Here is a 25274-nt window from a genome sequence, read left to right as displayed (position 1 = left end):
GAAAGGAGTTGCTGCTCCAGGTCATCAAACCCCTGGAATAGAGCAGTGGGCCCCTGTTAAAGGTTTTACTGGATGGAGAGGATTAAAACGTTTGTATAAAAGTCTTCCTTTTTTTTTCAAGACAGGGTTTCTCTATGTGTCTTTGGTTGTCTTGGAACTCACTCTGTAGACCAGGCTGGCCTTGAACTCAGAGATCTGCCTGCCTCTGCCTCCCGAGTTCTGGGATTCCACCACTGCCCAGCTAATAAGATTCCTAAATTTGTTTTTGTTTTGTTTAAAAAACGACGACACAGAAGCAACTTAGTGTAAAGCTTCTTGGGGGATAGCTATCACTATCATTTTAAGATTGGACATAGAATTTTTATTGACTTATTTATTTTTGTTTGTTTGTTTTGAGACAGGGTTTCTCTGTAGCTTTGGAGCCTGACCTGGAACTAGCTCTTGTAGACCAGGCTGGCTGCAAACTCACAGAGATCCGCCTGCTTCTGTCTCCTGAGTGCTGGAATTAAAGGCGTGCGCCATCCCACCTCCTCCAGCTAACTTATTTACTTTTTGAGACACACTTTTGAGAAGCAATGCTCGTGTCTCAGCCACCAGAGTGCTGGGATAAGAGGCAGGAGCCACCACGCCCCATTTTAGAATAGTGATGCATCCAGAGACTCCATTTAGCAACCGTTAGCACTCGGGAGGCAGAGGCAGGCGGATCTCTGTGAGTTCGAGGCCAGCCTGGTCTACAAGAGCTAGTTCCAGGACAGGCTCCAAAGCTACAGAGAAACCCTGTCTCGAAAAACCAAAAAAGAAAAAGAAAAAAGAAAGAAAGAAAAAGAAACCGTTAGGTTGCACAGGCAAAGTAGGTTTTGGGAAACCTGTTTACTTTCCCACCCTGTTGCCTGCTTGAGTCAAACGGAGACTGGAAGGCAAGGCCTAGCGCATTTTCAGATAGCAACAGGTCACCTGCCCTTGTGGCATTCTTCTACAAGGTGTTCCTCGGCCCTGAGGATGGGCCCCTGTTCCTCTCTCGGAGCCGGAACCCCGAACCTGCAGCGTCCCAGCTGCAGCTGCTCAGGAGGTTTTGAAGAATCCCGCCAACGAGGTCCCGGAAGGTCCTGGCGGCAGGTGACCCCAGGTCCCTGTTCACGTAGGGTGTGCACCGCCCTCCATAGTACAGACCCGCCCCTCCCTGCACTGTGGAGACGGTCAACAGGGCGGGCCGCTCAGCACAAAGGAACAGCACACCTGGCCGCGCCTCTCCGGCGGGCGGTCGGGGACGTCCCCGAATGGCGGCCGCGCCGGGATCCGAGGGTCACTGTTCGGGCGCCCTTGACGGGCCGTCGCGCCGCGCCACCTAGCTTGCTAATTAGCGGCCGGGGGCAAGGGCGGAGGAACACTCGGCTTGGCCAATGAGCGCCCGGGTCTCTGGGCTGCGTCCAATCAGAGCGCGGGCAGGGGAGCCGGGTTGGGTTGCGCGCGCTCAGCGCGAGGGGCGGACACGGGCGCTCGGGACCTCTGCTGCTGCGGCCCGGGGCGCCCACCTCTCTCCTTCCCGCGCACCGGATGCGGGGACCCGGGAGCTTCCGCACACGCAGACTAGCGGGTCGCCAGGAGCGAGGAGGCCTCGTGCAGCGGCGCTCTCCTCCGAATCCGTGCTACCTCAGCGGCTTCTGCAGAGAGGCATGAGGGTTGGCTCCTGGCCTCGGGAGCGTGAGGCTGCCTCGGGGTCGGCCAGTTAAGGGAAGTAAGCGGGCGGCCCGGCTCCCCGGCCCTTCGTCTCCCGGGGGGCCCCAGCAGCAGGCGCGGGGACCCGCAGAGGCCGAGATGTTCCCGCGGAGGCCCCCGGCCACCCTGGCCGCCTGGCTGGCGGGCGCGCGGGGCGGGGGCCTGCTGGCCGTGCTGGCCAATCAGTGTCGCTTCGTGACGGGCCTGCGCGTGCGGCGAGCTCAGCAGATCGCGCAGCTCTACGGTCGCCTGTATTCGGAGAGCTCGCGCTGCGTCCTGCTCGGACGCCTCTGGCGCCGGCTGCGCGGCCCTCCCGGCCATGCCTCTGCCTTGATGGCGGCGCTCGCCGGTGTCTTCGTGTGGGACGAGGAGAGGATCCAGGAGGAGGAGTTGCAGAGGTGAGCCTCTTATCTGCAGCGGCGACCCTGTTCGGTCGAGAGGGGTGGGCCTGGGGAGAGGTTGGTGGGCACCTCGGGTCCTGCCCTGTCGTCAGTGCCTCGTTTGCCCGGTGGTCTTTTGAGTGACGATGCAACAGACTGAACCCGTTTTAGCACCACGCTAAAATTATTGCCTCTTGCCTGTTAATTCCATTTGTCAGGTTAAAAATAACTGGAAGCGGGGGCGTGGGGGGGCGCTTCTAATGGGTAGTATGGCACTAAAGAAATATTCCAAAACCAAATTAGATATCTAAGGTATAGAGGCTGTTTTTCTGGTAATCAGCATACCCCCCAAAAAAGCGCACATTGAAATCGGGCTTTAAAATAAGCCCAAGGGTGTGCGTGCGTGCGTGTGTGTGTGTGTGTGATACATCTTGCCATTTATAAAATGACTGCAATCCAGATGGGACTCGGGCTTTGCGCGGCCAGCCTCTGTCACTGTGACTTGTGTCTTGGCACATTTAAGAAGCTGGGAGGTGTTTGCCTGTTGGCACAAAACAGTGCCTCGGACATTCTAACGTGTAAGAGTTAGGTTACATTTTTGCAGCTTTGGAATTCTTCGAATACTGTGACATTAGGCTTTGTCTGTGGAAAAGCTTATTGGCATTTATTTTTGTTAGTCTGTAGTTCTGACTTTATCATTCCCAGATAACCTTAAAAGGTAAATGTTTCTGCTTTAGGTTGTTTCTATATTCCCTTTAAACAGATACTCTCATTTTGTGCCCTCACCTGCCCCTCACTTTTTTTTTTTTTTTTTGGTTTCTCGAGACAGGGTTTCTCTGTAGTTTTAGAGTCTGTCCTGGAACTAGCTCTTGTAGACCAGGCTGGCCTCGAACTCACAGAGATTCTCCTGCCTCTGCCTCCTGAGTGCTGGGATTAAAGGCGTGCGCCACCACTGTCCAAGGCCTGTCGTCCGATGTCCCGTGTTTACCCCACACACACCCGAGAGTCTGTTTCTTCCAAATATTTCTTAAACAGGGAGAGAACCTGTTTTACTGTTTTTGCTACGTTAAAAATGAGAACAGAACAGTAAAGTTTATAGTGTGACCTATTTGGGATATATAATACTCAAATGTCAACCAGTTACTTGTGCAATCCTGAATTGAGAACAAATGCTAGTCTCTCTTAAGAACTGGGACTGTGGCCGGGCGATGGTGGCACACGCCTTTAATCCCAGCACTTGGGAGGCAGAGGCAGGCGAATCTGTGAGTTCGAGGCCAGCCTGGTCTACAGAGCTAGTTCCAGGACAGGCTCCAAAGCCACAGAGAAACCCTGTCTCGAAAAACCAAAAAAAAAAAAAAGAACTGGGACTGTGTTCCTAGCAAGAAAGATGGCTTTTATAATAGTTGAGTGTGTTCAGGGTAGTATGGCTGCAGACAAAAAAGGTGACTTTGTTTTGTTTTTTTTGAAACAGAATTTCTCAGTGTAGCTCTGGCTGTTTTAGAACTCACTCTGTAGACCAGGTTCCTGAGGGGGATTAAAGGCTGCAACACCACCACCCATCTCCAAAGAGGACTTAAGTCATAATTACAAACGAGTCTATGTATAAACACGTTAAAGAATGAAAGCATGATAGCTATTTTGGTAATTCTTAATATTCTTTTCTACTTAGTAATTTGTGCCCCGCCCCCTCAGTGTTTTTTTTTTTGTTGTTGTTGTTTTTTGTTTTCTCGAGACAGGGTTTCTCTGTGGTTTTGGAGCCTGTCCTGGAACTAGCTCTTGTAGACCAGGCTGGTTTCGAACTCACAGATCCGCCTGCCTCTGCCCCTCAGTTTTTTGAGGTGGGATCTGGACACTTTTCGCTTAACAGCCTTGAACTTTAGTTCTTCTGCCCCAGCCTTCGCAGGGCTGGGGTTGCAGGTGTGTGCCACTACACTTGTCTCTTATTGACTGTCATCACACCTGGAGCTGCAGCCTGTGCTTTCTCTTACGTGATTTGATTTGTTTAATGAGAAAGAATAGCCTCGCTTCCTAGCCTTTTGGTGCTTAAGAACCTCTTAGAGGTTGGGTATGGTGGCACATACCTTTAACCCCCAGTGTTTGGGAGACAGAAGCAGTAAGTAGGAGATGTTAGTTTGAGGCCAGCCTGATCTACATAGTGAGGTTCATCATGGACACCCAGAGCTACATAGAGACCCTTTCTCAAAAGAAAAAAAAAGAAAGAAAACATCTTACCAAATCCAATCTTAGTAATCTTATTTAACCTTTTGAATTTAGCCTGAGGAGGACTGTTCCTAGTTTGAGGCCAGTATAGGCTATAATGTGAGTTTCGGGACAGCCTAGGCTATAGAATAAGATCCTGTCTGTCACACATGGGGGTAGGGGACATACTAACAAAATGATTTCTATAGCTGATGTAGCAATGATTCAAGCCAGGCAATGCTGGGAGGCAGAGACACAGACACAGGCGGATCTGTGAGTTTGAGGCCAGCCTGGTCTACAAGAGCTAGTTCCAGGACAGGCACCAAAACTACAGAGAAACCTTGTCTCGAAACAAAATAAGCAAAAGAAGTAGATCTTTCTCTTTTTATATTTCTATTACATGTATGTATTAGCGTGTATGGGGTGTGTTGCTATTAAACACTACAGCCTTTGTGTGGAGGTCAAAGAATAATTTGTGGGAGTTGTTTCTTCTGTCATGTGGGACCCTGGGATCAAACTCAGGTCTTCAGGTGTAGGGGCAAGTGCCCTACCCCCTGAGCCATCTCTTTGGTACTGAAGTCAGTTCTCTAAATACTTTTTAATATTTTCATCCAGTTGGCTTCTTAAGTAAAATAAGTTTGTGGACTGTTACTGGTGCTAACCTGTGTTCTGTCAGACTAGGACAAATCTCATGGAAAAATACAGCAGTTTTTCTTTTTCACTTTTTTTTTTAAGTTACAGAAACAGAAAGAGGAAGGATGTTAGGAAATAGAAAAACTTAGGAGGAAATGTTCCATTAACTCTAAAAAAAGTTACAGATCACTACTCTAAAAGTTTGAGTAATTCTGGTTAATGAGAAATTAGTGTTAGTAAATTTTCACAAGAAAAATTGATGATTTATCCATTTCTGTCTTTTTGGGCATTTAGAATTAATTAAACTTTTTAGCGTGTTATTAGCTAGTGAAAACCCTTCTGGTTTAAAGGAACTTAATGACCATAGTCACTTTGGTGCATTTTATAGATAAAGCGCTTAGGTCAATAAAACGACATAGAAGGGACTTGAGAGTTGTTGAATTTATCTGTTATTTTACCATTAATTAGCTGCTTTTTAAAAAGTGCCATAAACTATTTTATGTCTTATTTCAAGATCTGTTTCAAATTAGTAGTAACTGAAAATCCCTATTTCTGTTTTGTTTGCTTTTTTATTTGTGTGTTTGTCTCTAGACATGGTCTCGCTATGTAACGCTGGCTGTCCTAGAGCTCACTATGTATACCAGGCTATCCTTGAAGTCATAGAGATCAACCTGACTCCCAAACCTTGGAATTAAAGGCATGTGCCACTATGTAGAGCCAAAAGTCTCTAAATCTCGACAGTAGTGTGGAATTTCAGGAGATTTTGTTAGGTGAAGCAGTTGTGTTGAAATCCCTACTTGCGGGGGTGGCCCTACCAGAATTATTCTGGAGCCTGGGTCCCTGGTTTGTGGTAAGACCAGTGCTCTGACTGAATCACGTGTTGGTAAGCTTACTCTGTTCCATTGTGTCTTGGATTTCCTTAGTCGTCACAGCTTCCCTTTCTCAAATGTTTTGGAGAGAGGAAAGTAGACTCTCTCCTTGATCCTTGTACTAATGTAATCTGCAGATTTGTTACTATTTCAGGAATAATCTCTTCTGCCCTTTTCTCTCTTATTAGGTCTTCTTAGATGGGTTTAGACACTTATCCTGTCCCAACAAGATTAGATACATAGGAAAGAGGTGTTTCCTTTCTCCACATGCTATCTATGATACTGTTTGTCCCTCTTGTGTGTTTTGTCAGTTGAAACCTTGCAGGGCAGTAATGGTCAAGTCTTCCTCCATCTTTCGTACTGTGCTTTTCCAAGAGTGCATGTATACTGGATGCTGTAGCCTAGCTGGCTTTGAACTCACTTTGTGCGTAAGGATAGCCTTGGACATCATATTCTTCTGTTGATACCTCCTGAGTGCCGCGATTACAGATATGTGCCAGTATATATGTGTTTTGTGAGGTGCTGGGGAGTGACTCAGGGCCTTACGTGTATGTGTGTGTTTGTTGGACAAGAATAGCTCTGATTGTCCTGGAACTTGCTGTAGACCTGGCCTCAAACTCAGTGACAACTGCCTCTGTCTCTGAGTGCTGGGATTAAAAAGGTGTCACCACCACCACCCACCCTGAGCTGTATCACCGGCCTTAGTCCCTGTTGTTTACCAGGGGAAACAGATTTATGCTTCTCTCCTTCAGGAATGGAGCTTGATATTTAAGAATGCATTTCTAAAGAACATGCCTTTTTAATCCCAGCACTCTGGAACCATAGGTCAACCAGGGCTACATTCGATGCTTTTTAAAAAATGAAAAAAAGAAAGATTCAAACTTAAATTATTGGCAATGCAAGACTAAATACATTGCAAGTTCCAGGACACCAAGGTTCCATAGAGAGACCCTGTCTCAGAAGAATGCTTTAGTGTCAAGAACAATGCCCTTACTTCTTTCCAAGTCAGGCCTGGAATTGTTCTCTAGGCAAGCGGTGCTGTGATTGTGCTCTTGATCTCTTCTGCAAGATCTAACTGCCTGCATTAGTAAGATGCAGACCATATTCCTATACTTACACCTTTGCAGGGATAGCCTTGCATTACATTTTGCAACTTCTAATTATAAACTTTCCAAAAAAATGATGAGACTACCCCACACCCCAGATAGGGTTTCTGTGTATAGCCCCAGCTGTCCAGGAATTCATTCTGAGGGCTGCCTTGAACTCAGAGATACACCTGCCTCTGCCTCCCTAGTGTTGGGATTAAACGTGAACACCACCATGCCTGGCTCAATATAAATCTTGTTACCTAAGTCTAAAGTTTAAAAAAATTCTCGTAATTTGGAATTCTAGAGTTAATGAGAACCTTCAAAATAAAAGATGTCTTGCTGGGTGGTCGTGGTGGCGCATCCCTTTTTAATCCCAGCATTTAGGCAGAGGCAGGTGGATCTCTTGAGTTCGAGGCCAGGTCTACAGAGTTAGTTCCAGGACAACCAGGGCTACACAGAGAAACCCTGTCTTTGAAAACAAAACCAAACGATAAAAAGAAAAGATGTCTTCACTTTACAGGTAAAATGAAATCTTATAATATCACACAGTCATTTGGATTTAGAGCTAGAACTACAGACTGCTCTCAAGGACTGCTAAATTGCCCAAAAATTTAGTCTTGCATTGCCAATAATTTAAGTTTGAATCTTCCTTTTTTTCATTTTTTAAAAAGCATCGAATGTAGCCCTGGTTGGCCTATGGTCTAAGATGACCTTGATCATAATCCTTCTACCTCAGTTTCCTTAATGTTGAGATTACAAACATGTGACATTGCTCCTGGTGTGTTTTTAGCTTTGAAAGCAGCATATTAATGTAATGTTTTACTGTAAGAATTTGAATTACTGAGGTCTACTGTATTTTCATATACTCAGTTTATTCAACAAATACTTGTTGGCTATTTACACTTACCATAGAGATACTAGGAGTTGGAACAAAAGAGATTCAATTTTTAGCAAAGGCGGCAGAAATAAAGATAGATTATTATAGTATACTGTGATTTGTTTCTGTAGAGAATAAAAGAAAATTCATGTCATTAACTCTGTAGGAGTTACCCTTATTTCAGTATGTTAGTAATTGCTGTTTTCCTAGTCTTTTGTTGTTCAATGCTGGGGCTCAAACCCAGGACTTGTATACACTACATAAACACTATTACCCTATTTTTTTTTTGTTTCGTTTTGTTTTTTGAGACAGGATCTTATGTAACTCAAACTTACTGTGTAATTCAAACAGTTGAAGCGGCCTCAAACTTTCCTTCTGACTGCCTCCCAAGTGCTGTAATGCAGGTCAGGCGTGTTAGGCTACACCCATGGCTGGCCTCAGTCTTGAATTGCACCCTATTATTTGCAGTCAACCAGCAGGTTTTCTTTCCTGTTTACTATTTAAAGTTGTTTATAAGATACAAGCCATGTTTTGTCTATTTTTTGACAACTTCAAACATGTATGTATACATTGTATCTTGATCATATCTGTTCCTACCTTTGCTGTCCTGTTGCCTCTAGACCCTACTAGGATACCACTTTTTCCCCTTGACCCACTAAGTCTAGTTAGTACTGCTTGCATGGATGTGATTGTGAGACCATTCATCAGAGCTTGAGCAACTCGAAGACAGTGACTCCCTCTCCCTCAGCAGCCATAAACTGCCTGCCACTAGCTCCTTAGCTAGGGTTGGGGCTTCATGAACTCCCACCTGTCCATACTGGAATGTTGCCTGGCTTGATCTTCTGCAGGTTACCACAGCTGTTGTACGTTCATGAGTAGAGCAGCCACATCGTGTTGAAAATAGCATTTCTTAACTTTCGAGCTTTGTTTTAGAAATAAGTCAGGAGTGGCAAAGAAAGAGATCACCACTCTTAATTAAGTGTCTTAACAAAGCAAAATTTTACTCTTCATCAAGAAGGTGGACTGATAGCCAGGCAGTGGTGGTGCACACCTTTAATCCCCACTGAAGAGGCAGAAGCAGGTGGTGGATCGAAGCCAGCCTGGTCTACAGAATGAGTTCCAGGACAGGACAAAGGTACACACAGAGAGAAACCCTGTCTCAAAAAACAAACAAACCAAAAGGGGGGGGGGGGCACTGCTCATCAAAGCAGAAGAGCAGGAAGTGTGCTTGGTTCTTGTATTCTAACACAATTGGCAACTTTATCTTTTCTCCCATTACATTAACTGGGGTTCAACCTCACAGTCTTTCCAGTTTGGCAAATATGGAATGGAAAAGGGTTTACTGATCCAAGGAGAAAGAAGTCATTGCTCTGAGGGGGTGGGGATCACTGAGCCAGGCTACTGGGTTCTTGGAATGAAACAGGAGCCCTGTGTACTGGGTGGGGAAGGATCAAAACATTTGCATGTAGGAGGGGAAGATGAGGAAAAAATTAGTATCTAATGTTTCTTACACTTGTGATACAGATGTCTCATTTAAGACTGAGTTTTTTCAGCACTTTGAGTCTCTGCATTAGCTGCCACCCACTATAAAAAGAAGCTTCTCTGACCTCTGACAGAGAGAACAGTTCTACTCTGTGGATATAAGCATAAATATTTACCATTTAGCAAAACTGAAAGTAGTAGATTTCCCCCTAGGGCCTATATCCTACCCCAGCCAGGAGCTTTTGACCAGTTTTGGAGTACCATGTTAAAAAAAAATCATTTTCTTAAAATGTTTCAGATATAACAAGATTAAAGAATAAAAGACATTAAATATATAACATTTAAGAAATAAAGCCAGGGATACATGCCTGCAACTCAGCATTTGGAAGGCTGCAGCAGGAAGATCAGGAGTTTGAAGCCAGTCTAACGAGATTCTGTCTTAAAAATAAAACAAATAGCACCATCAATAACCCGAAAAAACTACAATAGAAATTCTTCTGTGCCTTTTTGTGAATTTTCTTTACCCCCATAGATGTGCCCATAAACACGCTTTGTTGGGTATTATACTAATCTGCGTCTTTATCCCTGAGCATTGATCATCAAGGATTATATAATCATACTATGTTGTATCACATTTTAGGATTGTATTTTATTTATTTATTTATTTATTTTGGTTTGTTTTTCGAGACAGTGTCTCTGTGTAACTTTGGAACCTGTTCTGGAACTCGCTCTGTAGACCAAGCTGGCCTCGAAATCACAGAGATCCATTTGCCTCTGCCTCCTGAGTGCTGGGATTAAAGGCATGCACCACAACTGCCCTGCCAATTTTAGGATTTTATAGCCCTTTGTGCGGAAGTGCTAAAAGAATGAATCCAACAGCATACAAAATTAATTTAATATGGCCCATTAATGGAATAAAATACAGGAGCTGGGACATAGCTCACTTGGTAGAGGGAGTATGTGCAAAACAAAACCTAGGTTTAGTTGCCATCACTGTTTAACCAAGTATGATAGCACAGTCCTGTAATCCAAGTATTCAGAAAATGGAGACAAGAAAGGTTAAGTCTAAGGTCATCCTTAGGTACAAATTGTGGCTAGCCTGAGCCATGTGAGATTATCTCAAAAAAAGAGAAAGAAGGGACTAGAGGGTGGCTCAGTGGTTAAGAGCACATGCTGCTCTTCTAGAGGTCCCAAATTCAGTTCCCAGCATCCACTTTGGGCACTTCACAACCCCCTGAAACTTGCTCTAGGTGGTCCCATGCCCCCTTCAGACCTCTGTGAGGACTACACAAATACGTGTGTGTGTGTATATATATACCTTGAGACAAAGTTTCTTTATATGTATATACACATGTTGAGACAAGGTTTCTTTTTTTCTGTGAAGTAGCCTTAAAGTTACAGAGATTTCTCTCTCCCTCCCAAGTACTGGGAAAGAAAAAAAATAGAGAAAAAGCTTATAGAGGTAGCATTTGACTAATTCTAACCTCATTTTGTGATTCAAAAATATTTACAGGGCTGGAGAGATGGCTCAGTGGTTAAGAGCATTGCCTGCTCTTCCAGAGGTCCTGAGTTCAATTCCCGGCAACCACATGGTGGCTCACAACCATCTGTAGAGAGGTCTGGTGCCCTCTTCCGGCCTGCGGGCATACACACAGACAGAATATTGTATACATAATAAATAAATAAAATAAATATTAAAAAAACAAAAAATATTTACAGTAGCTGGAGAAATGACTTAATGGTTAAGAGCATTGACTGCTCTTCTCTTCTAGAAGATCTAGGTTCAAGTCCCAGCACCCACATGATAGCTAACAGTAATCTGTAACTCCCATTCCAGGAAATCTAGTGCCGCCTTCTGGCCTCAGAGGGTACTAGGCACTTGGCATGGTAAACAGACAAAAATACAGGCAAAAGCACCCAAATACATAACCTTTAAAAAATAGCACTCAACAGATTGGGAATTAAAGGGAAATTCCTCAGGTTTATATAAAGGGCATCTAAAAATAGCTCTTAGCATGCTGAGAAAATGAAACCTTCCCCCTAAGGTCAGCAACAGGACAAACTACTGCCCTCACTCCCTCCTTTGAACAGTGTACTAGAGCTTATAGCCAGGGAAGTTAGGAGGAGAAAGATGAAAGGTACCCAGACTGGAAAGGAAGTAGTAAAACTACATCAAATATTACCTTGTGGATTGAAATACCAAGGAATTTTTGAAAAACTATTAAACTTAGTAAACTGTTTATACTAAGAGTATAGGTTAAACAGTCAGTAAGCAGTGAACAATCTGAAGATGAAATGAACAATTCCATTTACAACAGCATCAAAAAGAATAAAATTCTGTGTGTGTGTGTGTGTGTGTGTGTGTGTGTGTATTTGAGACAGGGTTCCTCTGTGTAGCCCTGGTTGTCCTGGAAGTAGCTCTGTAGACCAGGCTGGCCTCAAACTCACAGAGATCACCTGCCCCCGCCTCCTGAGTGCTGGGATTAAAGGCCTGTGCCACCACTGTCCAGCTGCAAGAAACTTTAAAACACAAATCTATAAAACATTATTGAGGTTAAGTGTGGTGGCACACACCTTTAGCACTCAGGAAGCAGCGGCTGGTAGATACCTTTTGAGTTCAAGGCTAGTCTGGTTTACTTAGTTTCAGGCCAGCCATTGTTACACAGTAAGATTTTGTCTCAAAAATGAAACATTGTTGAGTTTTTTAAAAGGCAAGTGGGGCCAGGCACCTTGAGCTCAAGCCTAACATCTTGCGTTTGATCTCTAGACACACTTTTTTTTTTTTTTCCAAGACAGGGTTTCTCTGTAGCTTTGGAGCCTGTCCTGGAACTAGCTCTTGTAGACCAGGCTGGCCTCGAACTCACAGAGATCCGCCTGCCTCTGCCTCCCGAGTGCTGGGATTAAAGGCGTGCGCCACCACCGCCCGGCTTAGACACACATTTTTAAAAAGCCAGGTGTGGGGTTGGAGAGGTGGCTCAGTGGTTAAGAGCACTGACTGCTCTTCCAGAGGACCCTGGCTCAATTCCCAGCACCCACATGGTAGCTCATAACTGCCTGAAACTCCAGTTCCAGGGGACCTAACACCCTCACACAGACATATATGCAGGCAAAACCTTGGTGGTTAGCATTGAAGCTGACTCAGCTTCTCAGTCTTCTTGATTAATGTTGTCTCTGTCTCACTTTGCTACTCCCCAGCATGATTTCTAGTTTCTGACCTGCCTTTAAAGACCTGTCACTCCTGGGCTTGAAGTGCAGTTATGTGACAGGAATAAGGGACCTACACGTGTACTGTGTACGTGCAAAGTAAAACTACCCCAAATAGCTGGGCGGTGGTGGCGCATACCATTAATCCCAGCACTTGGGAGAAGGGGGTAGGCGGATCTCTATGAGTTTAAGGCCAGCCTGGTCTACAGAGTTCCAGGACAGCTAGGGCTACACAGAGAAACCTTGCCTCTCGAAAAAAAAAAAAAACCTAAAAACAAACAAAAACCCAAATAAATGTTAAAATTTTTATTGTAAGTTATTTAAGGCTCTGTGCCGGGTCTTGTGCACTTTTTGTATGCTTTCACGACTAGCTTGAAGTAGGTACTAATATTTTCTACATTTCATAGATTTAGAAATGGGAACTGGTTAAGTAATTCTAATTACAAGTTTAGACTTGTATTCAAGCTTAATTCAGATTTTATTTATGTTCATTGAGATAATATGCTGTTTCCCACCACACCTCATTTTGCAGGTCTTTGGACACTTCATTCATTTCATGGACATGGTGCCTGTTTCTGTCTTTCCAGGTCCATAAATGAGATGAAACGGTTGGAGGAAATGTCAAATGTATTCCAGAGTTCTGGAGTTGAAAATCGCCCTCCTGAACCAAAGACCCCAGCAGAAGGGAATGAAAAGTCAAAGGACAAAGAAGAACCATGGGAAATGGTGATGGACAAGAAACACTTCAAGCTGTGGCGGCGCCCAATTCCCGGCACCCACCTCTACCAGTACCGAGGTGAGCCATGTCTGCTGCCTTTGACGTATGTCCATGGTGCCCAGGCGTGCGGCACTTTGTTTCTTGTACTTCCAAAACTGTTCTAGCCTGGCTCTGTTGAAAATTTGCCAAACTCTTGTTTATTTTCCTCTCCCAGGTAACAAGCTTTTCATATTCTTCCTTGATAGATGTCATCTGTGCCTTGCTTTGCTGCTCCTGGGATGATTTTTAGGTTTTGATGTTGCCTTTGAGACCTGTCAGTCCTGTGGACTTAAAATGCAGTTTAGGGGACAGGGCATGACAAGCTTTCCCTCCTCCCTCTTGTTATTCTAGTTTTTGGAACATACACAGATGTGACACCTCGGCAGTTCTTCAATGTTCAGGTGAGTTTATTCTTTTCTGATTTGGAGCTTCCTGGCTCCCTGAATACCTATAATGTCAGCACTTGGAGAAGTGAGGCAGGGGATTTGCTGAAGTTAGAGGCAAGCCTGTGTTGTGTAACACATATAAGGCTAGTCAGACCCTGTTCCAAGAGGTAAAACAAACAAATTGAAAACAATAAAAGAGTTGGGTGTAGCGGCACATTTCTTTAATCCTAGCACTTGGGAAGCAGAGGCAGGAGGAGGATGGATCTCTGTGAGTTCAAGGCCAGCCTGGGCTACATGACAGGACAGCCAACTAGAGCTACATGATTAGAGATCCTGTCTCAAAAATAATAAAAGTAAAACAGAAGTGAAGAGAGGAAGATGGAATCACCAAATGCTAGCAACATAGAACTTTCATGAGAGTTCCATTTTAAAAATTTAATTTTAAAATTAATCACACTTGAATGTGATGGCATGTACTTTTAATCCCAGTGCTCAGGAGGCAGATTTCTAGGCTAGCCTGGTCTACATAGAGAGCCCAAAGACATCAAGGACTATATGGAGAGACCCTGTCTCAAAATATACATATAAATAAAATAAGTATACAAAGTATTAGGCTTCTTTTTTTGTTTGTTTGTATTTGTTTTTGTTTTTCGAGACAGAGTTTCTCTGTGGCTTTGGAGCCTGTCCTGGAACTAGCTCTTGTAGACCAGGCTGGCCTCGAACTCACAGAGATCCACCTGCCTCTGCCTCCCGAGTGCTGGGATTAAAGGTGTACACCACCACCTCCCAGCTGTGTTAGACTTCCTTATGACATTGAAACAAACATAATTTGTTTTGCTGGTTGTCTTCTTCTCCCATATCCCTCTGTCCCCCTTTTTATATTTCTACCCCAATAACTCCTTTCAACTTGGATGTCACACGTGTTCTGTTATCTTCCCTCTTTCATCAGTAGCTTTTCCTTTTTCCTAGACTCCTTTCTGGTTTCATGACTAATACATACACTCACACCCACAAATCTACATATGTGAATGTTAAAGCTAGGATCTGCATGAGAGAGAGAGAGAGAGAGAGAGAGAGAGAGAGGCATTTGTCTTTCTGAGTCTGTTACCTTGCTTAATATAACTTCCAGATTTTCATCTTCCTGAAAGTTTTGTAATTTCATTTTTCTATGGCTAAATAAAATTCCATTGTATATAAGTACCACATGTTCACTATCTGTTAATTTGATTTAATTTCCTTGCTTTTGTGAATAATGCAGCAGTAAACATTTATAGCAAGGTATATGCCCAGGAGTGGTGTGGCTGGGTCGTATGGTTTTTTTTGAGAAACTTTTGTATTGATTTTTCATGATGGTTGCACCAGTGTATATTTCCACTAACAATGTAGAAGGATTCCTCTTTCCCCACATCCCTGTCATCATTGTGTTGTGATTTTTGCCAAGCTTTTAGTAACTAATTTGTTGATTATAATAATACCTACTAATGCCAAGCCTTTTGGAATAGGCCTGTAATCCTTGCTATTTAGGAGACTGAAGCCTTCTTGGGACATAATGAGTTCAAGACCAGCCTGGTCAACTTAATGAGACTGTCTTAAAAAATAAGAACAATACTTGGAAAATAGAGCATTGCACAGTATATGTTCTGGGTTAAATCCACAGAACTACAGCAATACACTCACTAAGGCTTTGCCCACCTAGGCACTGTTTACATCAGTGTTATGCTTTGTTTTGATGCAGACTGTGCGTCTGCGTTTGAAATGCCAAAAGATGAGAAATGCATCCTGAATTTCTATGCATCAGAGATCTGTTTATACTTTAAGACTTTTTTCTGTTTAAAGTGATTTAGAATTATATCTTTACTTACGATATGTTATGTTCTCTTCATATATTTCCTTTTCTTTCTAACTTTTATAATTGTTATTGTGGAGGTGAGGGTACAAATACAGTTTGGGAAGGCCAGAGGACAGATCTGTAGAGTCCTTGCTCCTTTTTCTCCTTCCACATTTATGTGAGTTCTGTGTATTGAATTCAGGTTGTTAGGCTTACATGGTCAGTGTTCTAGTTTCATTCTGTTGCTGTGGTAAAACTCCCTGACCAAAAGCAGCTTAGGGGAAGAAAGGGTTTATTTCATCTTACAGGTTATTGTCAATAACTGAGAGAAGTTGGGACAGGAACTTGAAACAGGAACCATGGAAGAATATTATTTATTAGCTCTCTTCCAGGCTCATGTTTAGCTAGCTTTATTACATAGTCCAGGACCTCCTTCCCAGGGAATGATACTGTCCATAGTAGGCTGTGCCCCTTAGTCAATTAACAGTCAAGACAGTCCCCCATAGACACCCATAGGCCAGTCTTATCTGACTTCCCCTTCTCAGGTGACTCCAGGCTGTGTCAAGTTGACATTAAAGCTAATGATAACAGGTGGCAAACATTGTTATTGATAGTTCCATTCCACAGACATTTCAATTGCATAGCTTTTGTTTATGTGTGTGCATACACATACATGATAATGGGAACTGAGCATGGGCTGTCAAAACTTACTAGACAAGTAAAGTAATCTAACCACTGTGCTGCATCTTCAGTCTTTTGGGCTTTTTTGTTTTGTTTTGTTTTTTGTTTTTGGGACAGGTAGTCCAATGTTGCGTTGAACTTTTGATTTTCCTGTTTCTACTTCATGAACTGCTTATAATATAGGCATATGTTGCTGATATCTGGCTGCAATGTAAGACTCCCTGCAAAGGGGCTAGAGAAGTAGCTCAGTGATTGAGAGCACTGTCTTCTCTGGACAACTCAAGTTCCCAGCAACCACATGGTGGCTCACTCTAGTCTGCAACTCCAGTCCCAGGGGATCTAAAACGCCATCTTCTGTCCTACATGGCCACCAGGCAAACATGCTGTAGTGCACAGACAGACACGTAGGCAAAACACCATACACACATAAAGTTAAAAAAAAATTCTCTCACAGGACTTTGGGGGATGAGTCAGTGGGTACAATGCTTGCTAATCAAGCATGAGTTCAGATTCCTGTATCACTCATGTAAAACCTGAGTGGGAGCATGTGTTTGTAAGTCACCCCAGCACTAGACAGATAGGGGCAGTTGATCCCCAGAATTTGCTAATCAGCCCGTCTAGTCAAACCACTGAGCCTCAGGTTCAGTGAGAGAACCTGTCTTTTTTTTTTTTTTCATGATATTTATTGAGCTCTACATTTTTCTCTGCTCCCCTCTCTTCATCTCCCCTCCCCCTTTCAATCCTCCCCCAAGGTCCCCATGCTCCCAGTGTACTCCGGAGATCTTGTCTTTTTCTACTTTATACTTCTCATGTAGATTATATCTATGTAAGTCTTTCTTAGTGTCCATATTTTGTCTAAGTTCTCTGGGATTGTGGTTTGTAGGCTGGCTTTCTTTGCTTTATGTTTAAAAACCACCTATGAGTGAGTACATGTGATAATTGTCTTTCTATGTCTGGGCTACCTCACTCAAAATAATGTTTTCTAGTTCCATCCATTTGAGAGAACCTGTCTTAATAAAATAAATCTCAGCACTCGGGAGGCAGAAGCAGGTGATCTCTGAGTTTGAGGCCGGTCTGGTCTACAGATTGAGTTCCAAGACAGCCAGGGTTACACAGAGAAACTCTGTCTCGCAAATCAAAACAAATAAATAAAAATAAACTGGAGAGTGAGAAAAGAAAGCCAGCATTGACCCAGCCTACATGCATAAGTGCACATGAACATATATGTGTATATGTACACACACACACACACACACACACACATGTTCCCCTTCAGTGTATGTAAGAATCTTAAGAGAATCAACTAATAAACAGCCATGCCTCCAAACGTTGGCACTGTTGAGTTAAATCACTATTTCTCCATAATGTCCTTGAGTCAGAGATGCAGCCTCCAGAGAAACTTGTGCATCCCTATTTGGATCTTCCCTTTTGCAGCTGGACACAGAGTACAGGAAAAAGTGGGATGCACTTGTGATCAAGCTGGAGGTGATTGAAAGAGATGTCGTCAGTGGTTCTGAGGTTCTTCATTGGGTAACACATTTTCCTGTGAGTACTGTTAACTGGTTTTATTTCTTTCAAGTCTGTGATGCAGAACACTAATCCCATCCCACCTCCTTTCTTTAGTACCCAATGTACTCGAGGGATTATGTTTATGTTCGTCGGTATAGCGTGGATCAGGAAAACAATGTGATGGTCTTGGTGTCGCGGTATGTATAACTACTGGAACCCTCGTTAAGTTCCATTAGCTGCCTTCACCCATCTGCACCTTTAAGCTTGACTTCATGAGTGCCCTGCAGATTTACTAGCAGCCGGTTCCTGTCTATCCCTGCTCCCTGCTTGGGGAATAGGCTGATCTACCAGGAAAACTGAACAAGTATTGCAAGCTTTTGCAGGAGGGTGGGAGTGGGCATTGAGGGTAGAAACTGGAGCCTTACTCATGCTAGGCAAGCATGGTACTGAGAAGGTTTGTGAATTTCTTAATGCTGGTTATTTTAAAAGGTAAAACTAGGGCCGGGCGGTGGTGGCGCACGCCTTTAATCCCAGCAGAGGCAGGTGGATCTCTGTGAGTTCAAGACCAGCTCGGTCTACAGAGCTAGTTCCAGGACAGGCTCTAAAGCCACAGAGAAACCCGGTCTCGAAAAACCAAAAAAAAAAAAAAAAAAAAAGGTAAAACTAGAAATACAGCCTGTGAGCTATATATTATAATTTCACAACCTGGATTGTGTTCGGTCATCTCACTGACTGCGTGGTTTTGTTGAGTTGCGTGGTTTTGTTGAGTCAGTGATTTAGAGTCTTGGCCATCCCCTCTTAGCCTTGGCTTACCACTGGTTAGTGCAAAGACAGTAATCCCCCTCTTCCTCCTTACAGTGCTGTGGACCACCCCAGTGTGCCAGAGTCTCCAGAGTTTGTCAGGGTCAGATCCTATGAATCCCAAATGGTTATCCGTCCTCACAAGTCATTTGATGAGGTGAGTTTTACTGCATATTAGGGATGGGTGTTGTAGCTTTGATTCCCCCTCCCCGCTGCCCCCCCAAGGAATGTCTTTTTCTAAACTGGGGAGAGGTGAGCTGTCAGAGTGCAGTGTACTGGAAAGAGGTATAAGGGATCAGCCTGCAAACTTGTTAGGTACATTATGGGCCATGGTCTCACTGTCACATTGTTTCAAGGGTGGCTAGAAAATAATTCAAAAAATAAAGGTTTAAATTAATAAATCTTTAAATAATTTAATTATGGCTGGGTGTGATGGTGCACGCCTTTAATCCCAGCACTTGGAAAGCAGAGGTCAGCAGATCTCTGTGAGTTTGAGGCCAGCCTGGTCTCATGTGAGTTCCATGACAGAAACCCTGTCTTGATAAACCAAAAATAAATAAGTGAAGGCGAAGGCGTAAGTCAAAAACAATCCCACACCAGTTTAGAATTATGATTAATAGAATGGTTATTTATTTAAAGGGGAAAAAACTTACAGATCATCGGCCCAGATAACAGTCCTCTGCGCAATCAGGAAGGGAGTCTAGTCGCCTGAAGCGGAGCAGAAAGAGCGTGAGAAGGGAAGGGAAGTGGCCGCTTTTTTAAAGGGAGAGAGACCACACCCCAATGGGCTGGTATCTCAGCGGCTATTGGCTGGAGGAGCGGAAGGACCTCCCGCAACAAATAAGTAAACAAATAGATAAATCCTGAATTTTATGGAATTCTAAATGCCACAAGCAAATGACTTTATTATTGTATTTGATTTTGAGACAGTCTCATTATGTAGCCCAGACCAGGCTGGCTTGGAACTTGGACTCCAGGCTGACCTCTAATTTGCAGTTTTCCTGCCTCTGCCTCCCAAGAGTCATGATTATGAGTGTGCACGACTACACCTAGCTCCTTTGTCAATTACTGTTTTCTGAGCTGTTGGAGTTTTGTTGAGAAGGTTCTTGGTTATGCTAGTATCTTGAATTGTTTTTCTCTAGTATTTTCAAAATTTCAGGTCTTGTATTTTTAATTTCTATCTGTCTATTGTCAATTTTTAGACAGTGTCTCTCTACTAACCCTGGCTGTCCTGAAATTTTCTATATAGACTAGACTGGCCTCAAACCCAAAGAGATGGATCTGCCTCTGCCTCCCAAGTGTTGGGATTAAAGAAAGCATGCCCAGCTTGAATAAAATTTTATGTAGGATGAGATCTGAGGTATTAGTTTCATTCTTGAACATGTGGGTATCCAGTTTTCCTAGCACTGTTTGTCAAAGAGCATACCTTTTTTCCATTGTGTCTTGGCATTTTTGTTGAAACTCAGAGGGCTGAAGAAGTGCATGGTCTTATGAGTAAGTCCTTTTTTGTTCTCTTCTTGTGCTAGTACCATGTTTTGTTAATATGGCTTTGAAGTACGCTTTGAAATTGGAAACTATGATAACTCTGCCATCATTGCTCTTTGCTTATACCCAGGATTGCTTTGGCTATTTGGGACTCTGTTTTCTGTTTGTGTTTTTTGTTTCCGTCTTCCGTACAAACTTTAGGGTTTTTCTTTTCCACTTCTGTAAATAAATAATGTTTTTGGGTGATTATATTGAATATGTACATCTTTTGGTAATTTAGCCATTCTTCTTCCTACTCCCTAAGGCATATATATATACACGTAGTGTGTGTGTGTGCGCGCGCGTGCGTGTGCATGCTTGGGAGGCCAGAGAAAGACATCACATATCACTATTTCCTATTCCCTTGAGACAGGGTGTTTCACTGAACCCAGAGCTTTTTGGTAGGATGTCTGTCAAGCAAGTCCCAGCAATCCTCTTGTCTCCGCCAACCCTCCCATCTCACTAATCAGCACTTGGTTACAGGCACATGAAGTTTTTTACACGGGTGCTGGAGATGTGAGCTGAGTCCTATGACTGCAGTTTAGCCATCTGCTCAGATCCGTGTAGCCACAGCCATTCTCACCAGTGTTCTGCATTGGAAGAGGGCACTGCATCATAGGCTGCAAGGACCTAAGGCAGCTCCCGCTGCACAGTGTTCTGTAAACAGTTATTAGCACTGACAGAGAAGGGAAGGTGAGATCTTTAAGTTGTAAACCTTGGGCATCTGTACTGGGCTCCTCAAGGCTACTCCCATGGTTGAAGACTTGCTAGAAAGACCTTCAGGACTTGGCAAATAGTGTACTCCTAGCTGTTTAGGGCAGTAATGCAGTAGGGATACACAGCTGGATTATAAAGGAAGAAGACACAGAATAGTCTTGAGGCTTTGTTCTCTAGCACCAAGATGCAGCAATGTGTGTTTTTGGCCAGCAACCTGTTAGAGACTTGGTGCCGGAGTTTTCACTAGAAGCTGGTCTCAGCACCGTCTATTTAACATGTAAGTTTAGACCTCTGTGGAGAAAATCCATCTTTCACAGAGGCCTCTTGATATTTGTCATGATTTGGGCACAGAAAACTTCATTTACCAAGAACAAGATGGTCAAGGGCCTTTCTCTGAATAAGCAGCCGCCGGCCTTCACGCTCAGTTTTTTTTTTTTTTTTTTTTTTTTTTGTGCACAGGGTATTGCACTCTTCACTGCAGTTTTGGGTCATGGTTATTTCTGGTACTGGATGTAGAGTTGCTGTAAGAGATCCAGGTGCCTCCAACTTTGCTGTATTTCTTTTCCAGAATGGCTTTGATTACTTACTGACTTACAGTGACAATCCACAGACAGTGTTTCCTCGCTACTGTGTCAGCTGGATGGTTTCCAGTGGTAAGCAGGGGTATGCATAGGGGGTCTGAACCTGAGCTGAACAATTTGTTTTTTTGTCTTAATGGCAACAGGAGGGTTGGTACTTAACCATTTTGTAAACATGTTGGGGATATTTGAACAATCTTCCCATTTCATTATAGCCTCTAAGTGGGATTTGAAGGGTAAGAAGCACAGAGGTTCCAGAGGAGAGTTTTTAAGACATCACTTTGGTGCTTTACATATAGATGTGTGCACTGATGTATTTAGATTTTTTGCTCAGTAGTGTTGAATGGCTAGGTTGGTGGTATACACACTTGTAATCTCAGTAGTGGATACAGGGGCTGAGGCAGGAGGATCAGGGTCAGCCTAGGTAATATCTGATAAAACCAAAATGTTGAAGACTGTGAGATCTGGCCAAGAAGACTTAGTTGTGGGACAGTTGCCTAGGGGAATGACCATTACCTAAGAAGGGCTGCATGCCGTAGCCATAATCATACCCCTCACTTCTGATACCTTGTCTTAGGAAGCATTCTCATGTGAGTTTCATTGTTTTGGTTTGATTTTTCTTTTGTATTGTTTTTTAGAAGATCTTGGATAGCCCAGGCTGGCTTTAAATTCCTTTTTGTTTGTTTTTGTTTTTTGAGACAGGGTTTCTCTGTGTAGCCCTGACTATCCTGGAACTCACTCTGTAGACCAGGCTGGCCTCAAACTCACAGAGATCCTCCCAAGTGCTTGGATTAAAAGCATGCACCACCACCACCTGGCTTGGTTTTAACCTCTAGATCCTCCTACTTCAATGTCCCAGTTGTTCCAGAGGGGGATGGGAAATTAGATATATATGTGTTCATTTATCTAAATTAAATGACAGGGTTTTTGTTGTTGTTGTTTTGTTTTTTTACTATATCACTAAGTAATATTTTAATCACCTAGAAGAGGCATTTGGGAATTCAGTGGCCTGATGAAAAGATCAGTTGTGGGTAACTTTCAGTTTGCACAGGGAGCCGTTCTGGGAGGCAGATATCACTCAAGGGTTTTCATTCAAACCGTTGTTTGCCTACCATTAGAGAGAATAAGTTTGGATTTTGAACATGTTATTAGCTTGTGTGTTCGCTGTCCTAATTTGCTTTCTGTTGCGCTCATGAACTCCATGACTTGAGAGGGAAAAGATTTATTTCATCTTCTAGCTTATGTCCATTGAAAGGAAGTTAGGGCAGACAACTGAAGTGGAGCATTGCTTATTGGTTTGCTCAGCTGTTTTATACAACTTAGGATCACCTGACTAGGTAGGTATGATACTACCCACTGAGCTGGGCCTTCCCACTTCAATCATTAATTAAGAAAATGCCCCCACATGCTTTCCAAGAGACCAGTCTTACAGAGGCATTTTCTCCTCTTAACTGAGGCTCGCTCCCTCTTCCCAGAGAACTCTCTAGCTTGTGTCTGGTTGACAAAAAAACTAATCATCACAGCAGCTTGACCGGCTTCTTCTGTGTCCTGATAGGCATGCCAGATTTCCTGGAGAAGCTGCATATGGCCACTCTGAAAGCCAAGAACATGGAGATCAAAGTGAAGGATTACATCTCTACTAAGCCTCTGGAAATGAGCAGTGAGGCCAAGCCTACTGCTCCATCCTCCGAACGGAAGAGTGAGGGTAGCCGTGGCCCGGCTCGGATTGAGTATGCTTAAGGCCTTTGGGATGAGGAGAGACAGGCATTCCTGGCCCTGCCTTGCTCCCTCAACTCTGCTGCAGGACAGGGACAAGTCACGCGTGTTCGAAGACATCTGCTGTAAATGTCAGTGTGAGAGAATTAGAACTGGAGTTAGATTTCATTTGGAGCCCTGTTGCTTTTTACCAAACAGAGGACCATGGCATCATGGAGTCGTCGTGTTTCAGGCCAGCTGTTGTGAAGTCCAGCTAATCTGGAACAAATCTCTCACTTTAGGCCAGAAGGGGATGACTCCTATCTGCCTCCTCCAAGAAGCTTCATCGCTGACATTCCAAATGCCACCATTGGTTGTGCAGCGCTCTGGATATCCTACAGTTCTGTAGGTCACTTGGAAACTGGTTGGCCCTGAGTTCTCACTAAGGGGTCACTAGGAGTGCTCTTGGTAACAGTCCTATGGTGATGTGAGCACTGGCTGAGCTAAGTGCCTTTCCTCACCTTGCTTTATCATTAGAGACACGAAGTTTGTACCAAGGGATCCTTGCCCCTACAAAATACCATGACGCTGATTCATCTGACTCAAAGCGGTTTTCATTGTAACCGGCCTTTCTGTGTTCATGGGCTGTGCTCGCTGGGTTGTGGCCTCTGCCCTATCCTTAGCCCACTTGCCAGGAGCACCAGAGACAAACCCCTTTAGATATAACTTTCTATTGATGACATCAGTGTTTTGATAGGGTCAGTGGAAGTGCGCACAAAACATCTCACATAAAAGTAACTAGATTTCCTTTTTAACCTTTGTAGCAAAATTGGAGTTGCAGATTTGAGCACAGCTCCTTCATAGTCTTATTTGTTCGGGCGTTATTTTCCCACTGCAGATTGACTGGGCCTTCCTGGAGTGCTAAAGGTAGTGGATTGTGGTTATACCATTTTCTCAGAATTTTCAAAACTGTAAGGTGCCATGTGGGCCAGCAGATGAAGTCTTGCCCCATACCAATATGGTAGGGATGTGGCTTATGTGACTCTCTTGATCCTCTAAAACATTTCTCTCCAGAACTGACATAGAAATAAGACACACAGTTTGGATAAGATCACAACCAGATGATATGAGCCTGGCCTTGCTGGTTTCTTTATGGTAAATAGGGATCAAGTTTTAAATCTTCCTCCCTCCCTTTTTTCCCTGGAGTTTATATAGCTGAATTTCTCTTCTTTTCTTACGTGCTACCCTGTTGTGGTGTTGAAAAAGGAAACTAAACCCAAGGTGAACTCAACCCTTTTTTTAAAATTCTTGTTGCCTACTCACTTCTGTGCCAAGAAAACAACTAATTCCCCCGATGTTTCATGTCTTCTTGATTGCTGGCAAGAGATGCATTGAGCAGTCCCAGTGTCTTTCAGTGAGTGTTTCTCTCTTCTCCCCAAGACCTGACAGAAGCCTTTTATCTGAATTTGGCACCTGTAGGTGAATGTGTGTGTGCGTGTGTATGCCGGGTGCGGGTATTAAGCAGTATGGTTGCCCTTGTTCTGACTTAACAGTGCTTTGACTCTGTACAGTTACCTGTGTCATCATAATGAGTTTGCTCCTAACTGTGACATTTTTATCAAATGTGTGAATAAATAAAGATTGCTACAGAAGAGTATTTACTTTTGACCATGTAGTGGGGAAATTGTGTATGTTGGGCTCTTTGTCATCCTAATCACAAAGTTGTTATAGGACATTGGTGGGCCTTTTTCTTTCTTGGCAGGCAATGAGTGATACAAAGCCTAGCCTCCTTGCAAAGACTGTGGCCCCTAAGTGACCAGCTTGGGAACTGGAAATATCTGTCTCTACTCTGGTATTTTGATCTACTGACTCATAGATCAGGTAAGAACAAGGTCTCACTAAGAGAATCAGTGAGTTGGGTGGTGCTTGCACACGCCTTTAATGCCAATGCTCAGAGTGCCGAGGCAGGCGGATCTGTAGCCCACTTGGTCCCACAGCCATTCAGTCCCAAAGAAACACACAGAGTCTTATATTAATTATAAACCGTTTGGCCTGTTAGCTCAGGCTTATTATTAACTAGCTCCTACAACTTAACACACAATTCTTGTCTATGTTTAGCTATTTGGCTTGGTACCTTGTCTCAGTGAGGCATTCTCATCTTGCTTCCTCTATGTCTGGCTGGTGACTGTGTCTCTGCCTTTCCTTTTCCCAGAATTCTCTTAGTCTGGTCATCCTGTTTATACTTCCTGCCTGGCTACTGGTCAGTCAGCGTTTTATTAAACCAATATGAGTTACAAATACAAATCTTTTTTTTTTTTTTTGTTTTTTGTTTTTGTTTTTTCGAGACAGG

The 25274-nt window shown here is 43.6% G+C and overlaps 1 protein-coding gene across 1 annotated transcript; it reads left to right on the top strand.

The window, feature by feature from the left end:
* Positions 1-1466: 1466 nt before the first annotated feature.
* On the top strand, positions 1467-24581 carry LOC121460391 (stAR-related lipid transfer protein 7, mitochondrial). The gene is made up of 8 exons (XM_041670749.1): positions 1467-2114; positions 13036-13244; positions 13557-13606; positions 17535-17645; positions 17724-17806; positions 18468-18567; positions 21220-21304; positions 22785-24581. Exons 1-8 carry the CDS (start codon positions 1816-1818, stop codon positions 22967-22969), a joined length of 1122 nt encoding a protein of 373 aa, XP_041526683.1. The 5' UTR covers positions 1467-1815; the 3' UTR covers positions 22970-24581.
* The last annotated feature ends 693 nt before the right edge of the window (positions 24582-25274 follow it).

The sequence above is a fragment of the Microtus oregoni genome, unplaced genomic scaffold (assembly GCF_018167655.1).
Source record: "Microtus oregoni isolate MIOR12 unplaced genomic scaffold, Mior012 000020F_ref0000438, whole genome shotgun sequence".
NCBI lineage: Eukaryota > Metazoa > Chordata > Mammalia > Rodentia > Cricetidae > Microtus > Microtus oregoni.
Note: the sequence above shows the minus strand (reverse complement) of the source record. Positions and strands in the feature narration are given on the sequence as shown.